This window comes from Serinus canaria, chromosome 6 (genome assembly GCF_022539315.1).
Source record: "Serinus canaria isolate serCan28SL12 chromosome 6, serCan2020, whole genome shotgun sequence".
NCBI lineage: Eukaryota > Metazoa > Chordata > Aves > Passeriformes > Fringillidae > Serinus > Serinus canaria.
In genome coordinates, this window is record NC_066320.1 from 33,762,489 (window position 1) to 33,781,085 (window position 18,597).

Sequence of the window (18,597 nt, forward strand, 5' to 3'; positions counted from 1 at the left end):
CAGAATGGGCTGGAAGGGATCTTAAATCTCATTTCATCCCATCCCCTGCCATGGCCAGGGCCACCTTCCACTGCACCAGGTTGCTCCAAGCCCCAAAATAAATCCAAGAAATTTGTTGTTCTCTCAGTGTTGCAGGAAACCTCACGAAGTTCAATAGGTCAAGTGCAGGGTGCTGCTCCTGGAGGGACAGGAGCCAGGGAATGGCTGCCAGTGCCAGAGGGCAGGGATGGATGGGATATTGGGAACTGGGAATTGTTCCCTGGCAGGGTGGGCAGGCCCTGGCACAGGGGGCCCAGAGCAGCTGGGGCTGCCCCTGGATCCCTGGCAGTGCCCAAGGCCAGGCTGGACCCTGGGGCTGGGAGCACCTGGGACAGTGGGAGGTGTGAAAATAAGTGATTTTTTTAAGTTCCCTTCCATCCCAAACAGTTGTAGGAGCCTCTTATTCTCTGTTTGATGGTGGAGTTACCTTGTGCTGTCTCACAGTTTTCCCTTTTTTCCCAGTTTGACGTGAGCTCTTTGGAGCTCAGGACTTTGTGTGGTCTGGACCAAAGGTTTGTGTCTGGGTGGCTGCAGAGGACCCTGCTGGTGTTCTGTCCTGTCCTGCAGTGATGGCACAAACCAAACTGGGAACACAGCTCACACTTCCAGGCTGGGGTTTTTGTTTTAGCCAAGATGAATTTGACAAGTCTGTTATTGTTGGTCTTATCCAATATTGAGAAATACTTGGCAGCTGTTTCCAGCTACATCCTATCAGTAATCGTAAAAGCAGACTGGTAACAATGGGAATAAAAATATGCTTCTTTTCCAAGGAATGATTGATTCTTTCATGTGTTTTCTTTTCCAGCAGACATATTCTATTTGTGTTCCAGCTGGTATTTGCATAACACTGCTGCTCTAAACCACTGAATCTACTTTGTTGTCACAACAGTCCTGTTTTAAATAAGTGTCACAACACATTGGATTTTAGCTGATAAACCAGCCGTGAAACTGCTGCTATTTCACGTTTTTATGAAGATCACTATGCTGCTAGTTAATGGGGTTTTTTTGAGATTTTGATTTAGGTGCTGACTTCTGAAGGTAGATCATTTTAAGTTGGAATTTTGAAAGTGTAATGCCGTAGTTGAGGAAACTTGAAATTCACTGTTGTCTTCCTTTTCTCAAATTGCTTTTGAAAACTCCTGGAATCTGTTGCAAATCCCTGCAGTTAAAGAGGGTTTTATTTCCTTGCACAGGTGAGTTCCAAGCAGGGAGGATCCCCATGTGAGGAGAAGCAGGTGGTCCTGCTCAGCCCCCTGGGCAGGATCGAGATCTGGGGCTGTGAGAAGGGCGTGCATGAAATCAAACTTCCCAAAAGGAGCCTGCTGCCAGCGGGGTGAGTTCTGTCCTGTCCTGTCCATCCTGGCCTCGTGCTCCTGCTGGAGGGGGGACAGTGCCCAGAGCACCTGAGAGCTCTCCTGTGCCTGCTGATCCTACTGGGAGGGGTCTCCTGTGCCCTGAAGGACTCCAAAGTGCATCAGTTCCTCTGAAATGTGATCAAACACTTCAAACTCCAAGGGGTTTCAATGGGAGTTTCGAAAGAATCTCCTGCCTGCCTTGATTTTTGGCACACGTGTAAATGTCACTGAGGGTAAAATCTCCTTGCACACCTTTCAAATCTTGCAGACCTACATATATTTTTATATTTTTATATTTTATATTTTTATAATTTTTTATATTTTTATATATTTTATGTATTTATTATTTTTAAATTTTTATAATTCTATATTTTGTATGTTTATATTTCTATATTTTTATTTTTATATTTTTAAAATTTTTATATTTTTATATTTTTATTTTTTATATTGGTTTTATATTTTTATATTTTTATATTTTATATGTTTATATTTCTATATGTTGTTATTTTTATATTTTTATATGTTATATTTTATATTGGTTTTATTTTTTTTATATTTTATGTTTATATTTCTATACATTGTTATTTTTATATTTTTATATGTTATATTTTATATTGTTTTTGTAATTTTTTATATTTTATATATTATTTTTATATTATTTTTATATTTTATATATTATTTTTATATTATTTTTAAATTTTGATAATTTTATATTTTATATGTTTATATTTCTATATGTTATATTTATTTTTTATGTATTATATTTTTTATTGTTTTGATATTTTTATATTTTTATATTTTATATGCTTCTATGTTGATATTTTATATTTATATATTTTTATGGTTTTACAGTTTTCTATTTTCTATGTTTATATTATGTTTATATTTATATTTTTATGCTTTTATATTTTAAATAATTTTATTTTTATAATTTTTAATATTTTTATTCTATAGATCCATGCTCCAGCAGGTAGAAGCAGGATTGAGTGATAGTTTTAATTACTGTGCAGTACTGGTGGCAGCTTCAGTTGCTGTCCCAGAGCTGTAATGTCTGCTGGAGTTTGGAGCAGATCCCACGGGGCACTGGAGGTGCTGTCCCAAATCCAGGCCTGGCTGAGGAGCCATCCGTGCATTTTCCTGTTTGCTGTGAGTTGTGTTCAGCCTGCTGGAGTCCATCTGTCCTCAGAGCTTTCATTTTTTCCCTTATTTCTGAGGAAATGTTCAGTGACATTTTTAGAAGGAATGTTGAATTCATTCAGAATTAGATGCTAAATTTCTGTGCCCAATTTCTTTGGCAAAATCAAGAACTTCTTAGACTTTCTCAGACTTCTCTAAGACTGGTCTGTCAACTGAGTTTGGTAATTAAATTCCACTTTTCCCCAGTCTGCTACATCAGTGCTGCCACTGACAAGACTCAAACAGGTTTGGCTTCTTTTCTCAACCTTCTCTTTTTTCCTTGCTGTGTTTGCCTCTGGAGTTTGTAGGATTTGTAGGATGCCTGTTCTCCTGTTTTATTCTCCTTGGAACTGGAATGGGTGTGAAATTAATCAGGACTATGGGGCATCATGTGTGTTCTGGTTGAAATGATTTTACCTCCCATACAAAATCTCTGAAGCCTCTGGATTTCACAGTTTTGCCAGCTCCAGGGATATGGAAATAGCTGCTGCACTTCCTTCAGATTCTGGGTTTCTGCTGGTGAGGCATGGAAATAAATGGGTATTTAGGATAGAGTTGGAACTTGGCTTTGCTGCAGAGCAAAACCTGCCTGGAGAGCAGCCCAGGGGATGAGGATCTTCCCCTGGTGAAGGGTAAATGTCAGTGAGGGAGTGGAATAAGAGCAGGAAAAAGATCTGGGGGCTCTCAGAGCCACTTGTAGGGATGGGTGCTGCTCTTTTACCAGAACATCTGGTAAAAAATCTGGTTTTGTTTTACCAGGACATCTGGTATAGCACATTTGCTCACCTGCAATGTCTTCATGTTCTCTGGTTGAAGGTCACGATCTTGTTCTTCAGCAGAAGTTGCACAGTTTAGATCCTTTCCTAAATTTTAATTTTCACCTGTTCTAGATCTTCCCTTTTCTCAGTGGTGAGCTGACTTCATCTTGAGGCATTAGTGGCATCCTGGTAGCTCTCAGCCTCACAGGCTGCAAGGTTTATGTGCCAAAATTGTTACATTAGAGGGTCCAACACTCAGGAATACCTCTGAAGCTAAAGGCAAGAAGAGTATTTCTATGATTTCTTTAAGAATTTAAATCTGAATAAGAAAGATGGGACTTCCTTTTGTCTTAGCACTGATAAAGTTCTAAAAATTTTAAAGCCATCTGTAAATGTTTGTGCTGAAGGATAACATTTAATCTCTTCTACTCATCGCCAGTGAATAGTTGTTAAATCTGGCCTCATTATTTTCGACAGAATAAAATAAAAACAAAGCAGTGCCTGGTGTTTCTCCTAACTGGCTAATAAACACCATGGCAAGAACATTGGGTGGAAAAAAAAAAAACATAAGAAACATAAAAATTGATTTTAATGGACCCCTGTCAGAGAGAACCATAATGAGCAGAAGTCTGGTAATAAATATTGGTATTCTGCTCCACGGTGCTTGGGACTTCTCATGTGGAATTGCATGGAACAATCAATAGAGATTTTAGGGTTTTTTAACAACAAAAATAAGTAAACCTTTGAAATATATAAATACTTAAGACTTGCAATCTGTCAGACAAACCTGGTGGTTGTAGAAGGATCTGATAAGAGCCCCTGGTTAATGGCATAATCGCTTTGTGGAGATCTGGCTCTGTTTTACAGCTTGTAAAATGCTGTGCAATTAATCACCTGAGATTACAGCCTCCTCACTGATGGCTCTCCTTAAAACTTAAGAACACAGACTATAATGGAGCCTAAAAGGAGAAGCAACAAAGTAAAACCCAGTTTCAGTATGCTTGAAAGAAATTGATCTATTAATGAGATGAAACTAATTGTAATAACCTGAGGTTATTCTGCTCCTCGGGAAGCTGCAGGGTTTAAAACTCCAGACACGGCACACAGGGATGGTTTCTGCTGGAGAGGAGGCATCTCTAGCCAGGCTGCTGAAATCCATCCTGGAGCTGGATGGGCTTGGAGCAGCTGGGACAGTGGGAGGTGTCCCTGCCAGCCAGGGGTGGCACTGGGTGGGCTTTGAGGGCCCCAAACCAGTCTGGGGTTCTGTGATAAGGATGCCCTGATCCAAACATACTCCTGAAGGTCTGACATCTTAATCTGGACAAATACATTTATTTCTAAGAACTTCAGCTACACAGCTCATCTTTGAAAAACTCTTAAGTGTGTATAAGCTATATATATATAAATATATATATATATATATTTTATTTATATATATATATAAAATATATATATTTAATTTTATATTTTTATATTTTATATATATCTATATAAAATATAATGTAAGTTGTATTGGTTTTATTATATTAATAACATAACATAACATAATGTAATATGATATAACATAATGTAATATGATATAACATAATGTAAGATTATATGTACATTATATTATATTATATTACATTATATTATATTATATCATATCATATCATATCATATCATATCATATCATATCATATCATATCATATCATACAATATCATATCATGATCATACAATATCATATCATATCATACAATATCATATCATATCATACAATATCATATCATATCATATCATATCATACAATATCATATATATCATACAATATCATATCATACAATATCATATTACATTACATTATAATTATATGTTTATATATATATATATAATTATATAGTACAATAGAATGGTATATAATATATCTATTTCATGCTGTCTCAGCTGTTGTAGTTTTTCTTTCAGTTCATGCCAAATTAATGATCAGTTTTGACTGATATTCCTCCAACAACCCCAACCTGAAATACTGCAAGTGTTTAACACTTCTTGCTCATGTACAAAAGAAAAATTCCCTTTCTTTTACTGGAACTTTACTTCAAAGTGTCTTCAGCAGCTTTGGAGTTTCAGAATTAGGGATTTTTGTTGTTCTGCTGCCAGCTGTGGTGTTCCCACCCTGGGATGACTCTGCTTTGAGAAGCCTTGACTCCTTCCAGAGGTGCAGGAGAAAATTGTCCCCTTGGTGAGCAGGTAACACAAACCATGGTTTTCCCTCTAAGGAATATTTACAGCACAAAACCCTTTGGAAATGTGGGCTGTGGACTTGGCATTGGGATGGCAGCAGGGAGCAGTTTCTCCCTGTGTTGCAAAAATCCAGATTCTCTCGGGAATTCCCTTTTCCCCAGGAAAATCACCCTGGTTTTGCCAGCTCCCTGCCTGGTCAGGATGGGGCAGGGAAGCCCTGGGGGAACTGGAGGATTTCAGTGAAAGGGCTGTAGGAGAACCTGTTTTGAGGAAAACTGAGCAGCTTTCACAGTGTGGTTGGAAAATCCTGCTGGGCACATGGGGGGATGGCCACCATCATCCTGCTGCTGGGTGTGGGTGACAGCAAAGCTGAATTTGCCACCTGGAAGGTGGGCACAGATCCCAGTGGTGCCCATAGCCCTGCTGTGGAATGATATTTGTTCACCTGGGATTTGAGGATGCCACCATGAGTTGTTTGGCACTGGGAAGCTCAGCTGAGCAGCTGTGGTCTGTCACTGCCATGCTGACGTCCCAAGATGGGGCTGGTTTGGGGACAGCCCCTCCTGCTCTCTGGGGCTGCTGGGGTGTGGGGGCAGCTCGAGCTGGCCAGAGGGGCATGAGGTGTTTGTTGGTGTGAGCCTGAATTTGGGAGACTGCAGGGAAGGTGTTGGTGCTTCCTGCATGTTTGGGCAGCCTGACAAATGGTCAGAGCCTGCATTTTCCTGTGCTGTAGGAATGCACCCAGGCTTCCTTTGGGGCTCTTTCAGGAGCACTGTGATCTCCTGCCCTCTGTGTTCCCTGCAGGCTATTTGCAGTTTTCCTTTGTGTTCATTTCCCTCCATCTTGCTGAGGGAGCTCAGAGGAGGAGGAGCAAGGAGCCAGTTTGGCCATTCCCATGTTCTTAATCTGCCTCAACCTTTTGGGGTGAATCTGCAGTTCAAGAAGTTCAGCAGGGTTTCAGTCAGTCTCTCTCTGTCAGTGTAGCATGATCAGAAACTCCCCAGAATCTCAGTTTTAGCAGCTTTCCAGCTATTAGAGACGGAAGGAAAATCTCAGGTGTGTGCAAAGGCAGAGGGTGCAGCAGGGCAGGGAGTCTGATGAGAGCCTGGAACAATGACCTGGAGAGGTGTGAACCACTCTGATCATCTCTGAGGTATTTAATCATAGCCAGTGGTGATGGTTTAAATGTCAACTTTGCTAACTGTTTCATTCCTCATGCAGTAAAATTTACTGGGGGTGATATCTCACTTTGATGCCACAAGTGGGAGGCATTTGGGAGAGTGCCACTCCTCCTATTTTTCCACTGAGCATCAGCCAAGGCTAAGAAACTCAGTGGAGCTCAGGGGCACAGTAAAAACCCACTGAAGGAGGTAAGGATGTGACTTCTCTGCTGCTTGGAGAGGATTCCTGGTTTATCATGAACATCTGAGGTGACTTCTGTGAGTAGAGGATTATTGGCACTGTGGCTTGGGAGAGGCTCCACTCTTCCTCATTCGAGTTCTTCCTTGAATATTGTGTAGCAACAGCAGCTTTCTATTTAAAATGGTGCAGGATAAACCCTGGATGAGCCAGAGGACATACTTGGGGTAAAGAAATTAATGGGCTGGGATGAGCTCTAAATGGAGAGAGGGAACAGGGAAAGGAATGGGGCTGGGAAGGGGTTGGAGCACCAGGAGCAGCTGAGGGAGCTGGGAAGGGGCTGGAGAATCCCTGAGGAGCTGGGAAGGGGCTGGAGAATCCCTGAGGAGCTGGGAAGGGGCTGGAGAATCCCTGAGGAGCTGGGCAGGGGCTGGAGAATCCCTGAGGAGCTGGGAAGGGGCTGGAGAATCCCTGAGGAGCTGGGAAGGGGCTGGAGAATCCCTGAGGAGCTGGGCAGGGGCTGGAGAATCCCTGAGGAGCTGGGAAGGGGCTGGAGAATCCCTGAGGAGCTGGGAAGGGGCTGGAGAATCCCTGAGGGAGCTGGGCAGGGGCTGGAGAATCCCTGAGGAGCTGGGCAGGGGCTGAGCCTGGAGCAGAGGAGGCTCAGGGGGCCCTTGTGGCTCTGCCCAGCTCCTGCCAGGAGGGGACAGCCGGGGGGGTCGGGCTGTGCTCCAGGGAACAGGGACAGGAGCAGAGGGAACGGCCCCAGGCTGGGCCAGGGCAGGCTCAGGGTGGAAAATAGGAAAAACCTTCTCATGGAATGGGTTGTAAAGCTTTGGAATAGGCTGCCCAGGGAGGTGTTGGAGTGCCCATCCCTGGGTGGGTTGAAGCTTGAGGACATGGTTGGTGCTGCTGGTTGATGGTTGGATTTGATGATCTTGGATCTTGGAGGTTTCTCCAACCTTAACAATTCCACAATTCTGGGGTAAACCACCAGGGCCTGTGGACAAAGCCAGCAACACCTCCCACCTGTTCTTTACTTCCAAAGTGCCTTGTTCCCAAAACCTTCAAGGTGCTGCTTTGGCTCAGAGAGCACCTGGTTCCTCTGGGTGATGCTTGTTCAAATCCAGGATTTTGGCCTTTTAACCCCTCCCAGTGCTGACAGCGTTGGTTTTCTTACTGGTGAGCAGAGGGAGAGCCTGCTTGTGGTGCCTGTGTGGAGCAGTCACCAGAAGGAGATCACTCTTACATAAATGTTCCTCTTTCAAAGAAAACCTTTCATTTCCAACCATCTTTTAACTTGTGGCACAAAGCTCTCACAAATCTCATTGAATTTTCTGCCATTGGTTTTGGAAACAAAACATGCAGATGCCTGGGTGATAAGGAGATGATGCTTGTTGCTTCAAATTACTTCAAAATAACAGGAAAGTGTATTTTAAAAAATAGGAAAGAAAGGAAAAAAGAAATATTGCCTTCTCTGGTAGAAGCCTCTACAAATATCCAGGCATCAATCTTTATTTCAGCAGATTCAATGGATGTGGCAGGAAGAGTTATTATATAGCATAGTCCTCCTTTTATTAAAAATAAACTGGGCTGGGGTTTTTCATAGTTTCTTGTGGAGATGCTGCAGATTGTTTATGCTGCATCAAGCTAAGAAAACTTTTTATTGGAAGTGGTGTTTCCAAAACATAAACAAAATAACTTTCTGCATGTTTTTAGAGTTCAGCCTGGCACGTAGCACAGCTCCAAGATGTGGTTTCACATGGTTTTAGCAATGGGTTGTGGGCAAAGTTTTATTGTCAGGTCTGGCTGGTGAATTTAATTCTGCATGATTAGCAAAACCCACGCTCCTCTCTCACTGAAGCTGAAGTGAATCTTGAGCAACTCCACTGTAATCAATACTGGACTTTAGCTGTGTTATTTTCCCTGACAGCACGGCTGCATTTCTATTATCTGTCAAAGGCAGCATTGCAGGATTCAAACAGGAGTGGCTTTTGCAGGGCTTCAGTTGTGGTTTTCTGCTGGAATCTTGGCAGAGAAGCCTTTGAGGGCTCTGTGCAAAACAATCAAATGAAAGTGCAGATGGATGAGAAGCTGGACATGAGCTGGCCACGTTCACTCAGAGCCCAGAGCCCCCCTGTGCCCTGGGCTGATCCCAGCCTGGCAGCAGGAGAGGGGAATTCTGTGCCAGGTGAGCCCCACCTGCAGAGCCCAGCCCAGCAGGGACCTGGGGCTGCTGCAGAATCCAGAGGCACCAAATGCTCAGGGGATGGAGCAGCTCTGCTGGGACACCTGGGGGGGCTCACCTGGGCAGGAGAAGGTTGGGGTGACCCCAGAGTGGCCTCACAGCACCTGAAGGAGACACAGGAGAGCTGGGGAGGGACTGGGGACAGGACATGGAGGGACAGGACCCAGGGAATGGCTCCCAGTGCCAGAGGGCAGGGCTGGATGGGATATTGGGAATTGGGAATTGCTCCCTGGCAGGGTGGGCAGGCCCTGGCACAGGGTGCCCAGAGCAGCTGGGGCTGCCCCTGGATCCCTGGCAGTGCCCCAGGCCAGGCTGGAAGGGGAAGGTGTCCCTGCCATGGCAGGGGTGGCACTGGGTGGGATTTGGGGTCCTTTCCAACCCAAACCATCCTGGGATTGCACAAACTCCTGCAGTGCTGGTTCCCCTCAAGCCCTGCATGTTGCTCCCATCACACATTTGGTAGTCAAGGCTCTCCAGGCTGCTCTCCCAGCCATCTGTCAGTAAAACTCTTCTGTGGTTCAGCTCTGTCCCTCCAGGAGAGCTGCAGGAGGGATTCCTGTCACCCACACCCAGGTGTGTCTGTGCTCACACCCTTCTGTTCAGTCCCAAAACACTTCTGTGGCTTTAAATTGTTCCCAGCAGTATCTGTGCATCTAATCTTTTTTTTTTTTTTCGAGGACCACAGAAGTGAGGGAGGAAACCCAAGATGAAGAGTTGCAACATTCAAAACACCCACTAATTCTGAGACATAACAGAAACATAATCCATGTCATGGTGCAGCCCATTTTCCCATCCTTACAGCAAGGATTTGCAATGGAAAAATGCTCCACTGCATTAATCTACCTCTGGCAGGGCAAGTGGAATGGTTCCACTCCTGGCCTGAATTACTCCTGGCATTAGTGGAGACTCACCAGGCACTGTGTCTGTGGCACAGCACAGGACAGGCCATCAGGAAAGGATTTGTTTGCTGGGAAATTTCTCGAGGAGATGATGCTGCATAGACAAATTCACCCACTACTCTTTGGTAGAATAATTTTTCACCACTATTAGAGCTCTGCATCTTCCACTCTAGAAAGAAAGAGTCATATTTGTGGTATTTTCACGTGGGTGTCTGCCCAAGTTATATTATCTAATACACTTTCCTGTTATTTTTGCTGTTTTACAATATCAGCACTGTAAAACATGATCACTGGGCTGTTCTAACGTGGTGGTTTAGGAGCCAACCCTGAGGGTTACAAACACAGCCCAGCTGAGCAGCAAAGTTTGGTGTTCTGCACCCTGAAACTGGGCTTGTGCTGTTCACACAGAGCACTGGCCATGTTAACCTGCAAGGGCTGAAAACATCAGGTCAGTGCTGTGGGTCAGTGCCCAGCAGAAATCATGGAATGGTTTGGGTGGGAAGGACCCCAAATCCCCCCCAGTGCCACCCCAGCCATGGCAGGGACACCTTCCACTGTCCCAGGTGCTCCCAGCCCCAGTGTCCAACCTGGCCTTGGGCACTGCCAGGGATCCAGGGGCAGCCCCAGCTGCTCTGGGCACCCTGTGCCAGGGCCTGCCCACCCTGCCAGGGAACAATTCCCAATTCCCAATATCCCATCCATCCCTGCCCTCTGGCACTGGGAGCCATTCCCTGGGTCCTGTCCCTCCATCCTTGTCCCCAGTCCCTCTCCAGCTCTCCTGGAGCCCCTCCAGGCCCTGCCAGGGCTCTGAGCTCTCCCTGGCACTGCTCCTCTCCAGGTGAGCCCCCCCAGGTGTCCCAGCCTGGCTCCAGAAATGTTCCAGCCCTTGGAGCATCTCCTCTGGATTTGCAGCAGCAGCTCCAGGTCCTCATGTTGAGGAGCCCAGAGCTGGACACAGTTCTCCAGGAACTGAAGGAGAATTCTCCAGGACCCTCTCAAGGAGACAGGGGGACAATCCCCCCTGAGCTGTTGGTGACACTCCTTGTGGTGAACCCTGGGATGCTGTTGGCTTTTTGGGGTTGGATGGCTGCTCCCAGCTCCAGCTGGAGTTGGCAGCAGCAGTTCCTGGTCTTCCCAGGCCACTTTGGCTCACAGATTTCAGTGAGACCCAAAGGTCTCACCCTGCCAGTGCTGTACTAATTATGGCTGTTCTTAAAATGCCTCCCGTAATTCCTTCTATAAAAATAATTTAAGGCTTGGTAGGACAGAGCCCAGTAAATCAGCCTGGAGCTCAGAGCTGGGAGGGAATGTGTGTCCTTAACCCCCAGGTGCTGCTGCAGTGGCTCATCTCTGCAATTCCAGGGATTTCCAGGGAAATGGCAAATGCTCCTCAGCACCCCATACGCTGGGAGAGAAAGAGTTAAATTCTAAAACCTTACCCTGTAACTGTAAATGCCATTTTTCTTTCTTCACAAATGTAACCTTTTAACATTTATTTTTAGCTTTTACATTAATATATGTAAAAATATTAAAAGCTCTTGTATATTACATTAAAAACTTATGTCAGCTGCCCTGCTTTTTCCTATTTATTAAAACTTTTCAAGCAGTGAAAACATTTTACTTGTTAATGAGGGGAAGAAGGAAAATTAATGACATAGAGCTCGGATCTTCCAAGATGTCTCCTTTTAACCATGCAAAACCAGCTCTTTTCCCACACTATGTAGTTTAATTTCTGTGTTAGGGTTCAGTAAGCAAATGCAAATAGATTTAATGATTTGCATCAGTAGATCACTTCTCAGTTTAATATCCTCTGATATTTTGGTCAAGGACTTTTTCTTTGGAAGGCTACTGCTGTTTTGTGGAGGAAAAATATTAATAATGGTGGCATTGTGAGGTTCAAGTAAAGCAGGGGAAATGTATAACTTATTCAAAAGCAGCATCTCCCATTATCTTCTCACTAAGATCATGCAGTGGAAAAAGTTATCAGGGAAAAGACACTTAAGGAATAATTGTGAAATGCAGATCATATTAAACATTTAGTGCTGCTTTCCATCCCACATCTCGTTCTCATTTTCTGTCAGAGTGTTCAGAGGCTGATCAGACTGGCAGTGCTGAGAGGTGCCTCGCCCTGGGATGGAGAGTTGTCTTCTCCCCACCAGGAATAACCAGGAGCTGTTCCAGCAGTCCAGGCTTGGGATGGTCTCATTGGAGCCTGCAGTATTTGCCTGACTTAAATCCAACTTCCCAAAATTCCTTTAAATGTCTGTCCATGAAATGAAACCAGTTCCAAGGATGGATCTCTTGTAGATCAACCCCACCAGGTCGTCTTTGCTGGTTCTCACTGATTCTGGGTGAGAAATGAATTCCTGCTGGCTTTTGAGAAATTTAAACCTGTTTAGTGCACATAAATTCTTCAAGTGATAAATACTCATTATTGTCTCCTTGCTTATTAAAATGGGCACTTGCTGGTGATAAAAACTTTTTGATTGCTTCTCAGTTTCTGGATAACAGCTGAGCAAGTGAGGTTTGGAGCATTTCTCAATTTGTTTGGTTAATTGTGACCTTTGAGAGGCTCATTGCTATAGGCTGCTGATAGGTGTAAATTGTCACTTGCACTAATGGATTTCTAAATCGTGTTTTGTTTTCCTGTTATTATCATCATAATGTAGCTTGAGACGTGAAGTCAGAATTGTCTGCAGGCTGTGGCAGAGGACTTTCCTTCTGCCAGCTCAGAGCAAGAAATAATGAGATTAAGTTAGAAACTTTGTCCTTTAGGTTCCCAGTCAGTTGTTTTGCTGTCATTTGTTTTTCCTGTGCTTTATTGATGCCCGTCCCCCTGGCTTTGTCATGCCACAGTTGGGTTTTGCTTGTGCTCAGGTGATGATGATGAACAGCCTCTCCGAGTATCCTGCTGCTGGCCATGCTCCATCAGTGTCACAGCCCGCCAGGGTGCAGGAGTTTATTGTTTCCTAGGTGCTCCCCTGCAGCTGCTGCTTCCACGTGTGCACACAGACACAGATTCCATCGTGGAGAGGCTGGGCAGAGCTGCCAGGGTGGCTCCTGTGGTCAGGAATGGTGTCCAGTGCTCCCTGGCAGAGTTCTAGCTGGGAAAATGCTGACTGCTTTCTGCTCCAGATGGAAAGCCTGTCCAGAATTTAAGGGGAAATGCTCAAAAAGATGAGGTTTTTTCCACATTCGTGGACCCACATGAGTGAAGGTCTTGACAAGTTTCAGGACCAAGCTGGTGTGCTGCCTACCTTAGGAAAATTTAGAATCTACAAGTTGTCCATCCTGATTGCTTGGAATATCAACTGATATTCCAAGTCTTTTATTTTGGGCATTGAAATCTCTGAAAGGCCTTGGAAGTTCCCTTGAAGACAGATGCTCTTTTAGACATCCCTGCTCCAATAGGAGATGTCTGGATTGCTCCTGAGAGCGGGGTCAGGGTTATATCCCAGGGAGCTGCCCAAGTCTCCCTGGAAGAGCGGTGTTTCCTGAGCTGGGAACATCAAAGCATTCCTGGTGCTCCCTAGGAACACTCAGGGCCAAGAGACCTCTGCATTTATTGGTGGGTGAAGCATCATGGAAGGAGATCAGGGTTTTGGTGGTCACCAGGCACAGAGCTCCTGGGGTGCAGGATGCTGTAGGAAACCATGGAGTCACCATCCCTGAAAGCCTTCCAAAACCACGTGGATGTGGCACTTGAGGACATGGTTTAAAGGTGAGCATGGTGGTGCTGGGTGATGGTTGGCTTGATGTTCTTTAAGGTCTTTGCCAGCCTTAACAATTCTGTGGTTCTTTGGTTTTATTAATATCTAAAATAACAACTGTGCCGACCAAAAACTTTCAGCTGGATAACTACACTAAATATCCTGGTGTGTAGAGGGTGGATAAGTGGACAAAGGAGGATGGAAAATATTTCCTGCTTTATTTTTTGAGCTCTTCAAGTTCAATGATCTGACTTGGGGGAGGAGTTGTGAAAAGTTTAAACGCTTTATGAAACTTGGCCATAAATATAAATCAGCTCCTATTAAGGCAATTTGAGCTGTAATACCTCAATAATTTGCAAGTAGTCATTCTTCACGCTCCTGAATGTTCTTCACCTCTGAGAAGAGTTTGTTCTCATTTTAAATGGACACCTGAAGAATATAGAAAATGTCTTTCTGTTTGTACCTCTGGAATTCCAAAGTCCACACTGACCTGATCATTTCACCATGGACTGTCTTGGCTCTCTCCACCTCTAATACTTTGAAACAGCCTGCTTTTCCTTAATTTCTTCTGCTCATGGTGGCAGGGATGACAAACCAAGGTGGGTGCAGTTGTTTGTGGGGTTTTTATTGATTCCTTGAACATTTGGGGAGGTTTTTCTGCCTTTGCTGCTGTGGGTGTGTTAAAGCAGATCCCAGTTTTCCTGTCGGTCATGGTCGGCATCACCTCTCAGCTCCTGTAGGTCAGGAGTTCTCTGCAGGCTGGCTAATATTGCTTGTGACTCTGAGCTTGTCCAGATGCTCCTCATTGATGCAGAAATCCTCTGGGCTTTGAGATTTATGTCCCAGTGTGGAACAGAGGATATCCTCAGGGCTGGGATAGCGTGTCCCGCTTCCTGCCTGTTCTGGGAAATACGTCTTGGAATTCTTTCTCCTTGGACTTGCAGCAAAACAAAAGCAGACAGGAACAAGAAAAACCTTCCTGATAGGTGTGGTTGCCAGTGCGTGCAGGTAATTTGAAAATGAACAAGGAATCTGTTGTCTGAAGTGAGGATAAATCACAGTGAAAAGATGTCAAGTGGCCAAAGAAACAACCCCAGGTATAACAAAGCTGAAGGAAAACAAAAATGCACATTCTTGATAACACTTCTTATTTGCTGATAGTTCACGTCTGGGATGAGGCAGACTGAGCTTCCCTCTGATGTGGATCTGGAATATTGAATTCTTTTACAGGCTAAAAATTGCTTGTACAGTGAAATTTCACACTTTGAAAGCAGTGTCACCCAGCCAGTCACTTTTAGGGATTTTTAGTACTGAAGATTTGCTGCTTTTTTTGCTGTTGGTTATATTTTGTAACTCGTGCAGGAGTGGCAATGATGGGCTGCTTTGGGTTGGCTTTAGCATCTGGATCACTAAAGGTATTGCTGAATTACAGGATTTACTTGTTGATATTTATTCCAAAAAGCTTGCTGCATCTTAATTCTTAGTTCTGTGGAAATCTTGAAAAGAGCCATCAGAATGAGCACTTATTTACTAATTTATTACATATTAGCATTGCAGAAAGAATGAAACAAATCCTGTTGATTCTTCCACTTCTTTGCACTACCTTTTTGCTTTGTCTGCATTCACGTTGTAACCTTGTCTTCACTCCATCCATTTCTTCCAGGTCTATCACTTGTTATCAAAATTCCATAGTAATTAGGATGATTTGTGGCCAAGGGAACTCTAACTCACAGGACTGCAGGCTCTGGCAGAGTGGCCCTGGCAGAATTGGAAGGTCTGCTTTGTTTTGGGCTGCAGAAGACACATCTGTGAGCATTAATTGGGAAATACCTTTTTATTCACCCAGCATCTCTAAATTGGGAGTCTTGGTAAGGAATGCCTTCCCACTCGTTATTTCAGAACAATTCTCCTGCTTTTCGGAGGTGATTCTTTTCTCTGGCAACTTCTGAATGTTCAACCCTGATAAAGTTGTGAAATGTTGTTTGTTGTGCAGAGAAAACACCCATCCTTCTCCTGGTGTGAAGGCATTTCTGGAGCCTGAAAGGAGAAGAAAATATTTTTTTCTTTTGGAATAGGAGTAAAATTGATTCCAGAAAAAAAAAGAATGAATATTTTTGGAGGAGTTTATTTTTCAAGCCTTAGATATTAATGTAATGCATGGCTGGAGGCCTCCAGTCATGGAGCAGCTTTCAGGTCTCCAGTGATGGAACAGTTAAATTATGCCACAGTTGACCTCACAAAAAACCCTGAGCTCTAAGGGGAGGCTGAAATCCATCCAATGTCCTCTAGCTTTGTTCTGGAAAACCTCATTTAGGGTGAAGCCCTCTTTGGTTTGCAAGGGCTGAAGCAGCACAAACACTGCTCTGTTTGCAAGATACAATATTTAGCCATAATGCAGATGCCTTCCCTCGAAATGGATGTGAATGGACCTCACATGAATGCCAATGAATGTGTAGAGAAAAATTAAGCTGCCATTTGCTGCTGTTATTGAATGTTTTACAACAGAATTGCTGCCAGTTGTGTGAGGTCTTAAGTGTTTGACATCAGCTCCAGCACTGCCGGAGCGTGGATCTGGATCTTTGTGTACCAAGAAAAAGTTTCCTTTCTTTCATGTCTTAAAATACCTTCAAGGATAAGAAACTGCCTGGAGCTTGTGGCTTCAGGGTTTAGGAATGTTAGTGTGTAAAGATGAGGGGAAAGAGTTGATGGCAGGGTTTTAAAAAGGCATAAAAGTACAGCCAGTTGTGTTAATGAGTGTCCTTGCTGAAGATTTAAGCTCATATGCTTTTTTGTGTTTTCCTCCTGTAACTAAACACATTCCAGTGTGTTTTATTTGAGCTGCTTTTGTTCAGGCATCTTAGGATTAGAATCCCAGGCTGATTTGTGGTGGAAAGGATCCCAAATCCCCCCCAGTGCCACCCCAGCCATGGCAGGGACACCTTCCCCTGTCCCAGGTGCTCCCAGCCCCAGTGTCCAGCCTGGCCTTGGGCACTGCCAGGGATCCAGGGGCAGCCCCAGCTGCTCTGGGCACCTGTCCCAGAGCCTGCCCACCCTGCCAGAGAAGGATTTCTTCCTCATCTCTACTCCCACCCTCTGTCAGTTCAGAACTGGGTTGTGCTTGGAAGCACCAGGGTTTGTGCCAAGGACAGCGAGTGGTGCAGGAGGGGCACAGGAGCCCTGGGCAATGCAGCAGCAGCAGCAGCAGCAGCAGCAGCAGCAGCACATCCCCCTGGGCAGGACAGTCGTGGTCCAGCCAGCACTGCTGGCGTACCTGGTGTCAGAGCTGTGTGGAATTTCCTTGGAGCAGTGTGAGCATCCCTGTCTGCCTCTGTCCCTGGAGCTGTGGCAGTAGCGACAGGCTGGAGGTGTCTGTGGTCAGCCTTTGTTCTTGTCTTCCTCAGGTGCTGGAGGGGACCAGGAGGTGACTGCAGGGCAGCTGAAACAATTCCCAGGGAGAGGGAGGTGGTGGGGCATTGCAGGGAAGGAGCAGTGACAGCAGTGATCTGTCCCTGTGAGCTGGAATCCAGCCCTGGCTCCTTTGGGCTGGGCTGGGAGGGTGGGTGGCAGGTGGTGGCAGTCCTGGAGAAGAGGGGACTTGGAGAGTCCTGTCCTGTCCTCTGCAGGGAGTGGCACCTCACCTGAGCACTGCCATGTGTGACACTCACGTGGCATTCCTGCTGAGTTTGCTCACTCAGCATTACTGCTTGGCACTCTGGGGTGAGCAGGAACAGCCAGGTGGGTGCAAAACACCTCCAGGAAACGGGGCCTTTGTTCACCTGGGACAGCTCTCTGGTGCAGTGGATGCAAAACTAGGATTATCTTCATCACATTGGTGCCTTCCCCCAAATCCTTGCACTGGCACAGCACAGGGCTGGTGTTCCCAGCTGGAAGAGGTGATTTTTAGGGCACGTGGCCATGCTGGGAATGAGTCCCTGTAGTTCCCAGGCTGTGTGACTCAAATGTCTCCTGAAAATGTCCCTGTCTCCTGGAAGTCTCGAGCAGTGCAGCAGGATGGACACCCCCTCTGTGTACAGTAGGAACTGTTGTGTGAGTATTCTGAACTTTTCTCTCCATATTTACAGCTTTCTGCTTGGAACAGGGTTGAATATTGACCTAATTTGTCTTTTGAAAGGACACAGAGTTTTACTGGAATACTTATGCAATTGGAGTAGACAAATGCAGGTACTATTCCTTTGGTAGCTGCTGCAGAAGGTTGATGTGCTCTAAGATTTACTGTGCATCACCTTAGCCATCATTCCCATAAGTATTAATTTTAACTCCACTAATAAGAAACTGAACAAAAGTGGAATTATGAGTTCAGTAGTATTCTATGAAAGGTCAGTTGTTAAAAAGGCAGAGTCTGACATTCTGTGAAAAAGGTGCCTTCATTAATCATCCTGATAGGATAGCATAGGATATTCTTGACCAATACCCACCATCCTGGCTGTGCAATGTGCTGAATTCCATGTAGGAAACAAGGATTAGGTGGAGAAATGCACAGTGACCACTTTTTACTACTGGAACGTTACTATTTCTTTATTCAAAGTATAGAAAAATTAATGGGGACGCTTTTATGAGGCAGACTGTCACAATTTTAGAAGTTTGTTAATTTTATAGAATCATACATTGTTATGGGAGTAATATTTAAATGCACGATCTGTAAGAATACAAATGCAGTAATACCAAACACCAATATTAATGTAATTTATAAAGTATTTATGACCTCTTCGAAGAATTTTCTTATTATGTTGTTTAAATATGCAGTTTTGCTTCACAATAATTCATCTCTGTAAATCCTGAACGATTACTCCTCTATGAACCCAGCAGTTTT

The 18,597-nt window shown here is 44.6% G+C and overlaps 1 protein-coding gene across 1 annotated transcript in view; it reads left to right on the forward strand.

The window, feature by feature from the left end:
• Window positions 1-18,597, forward strand: part of MGMT (O-6-methylguanine-DNA methyltransferase) — a 139,681-nt gene that overhangs the window by 19,394 nt on the left and 101,690 nt on the right. Inside the window, exon 3 of the mRNA XM_050976480.1 lies at window positions 1,233-1,372. Coding sequence (XP_050832437.1) covers window positions 1,233-1,372 — 140 coding nt within the window. The remainder of the gene's footprint in view (window positions 1-1,232; window positions 1,373-18,597) is intronic.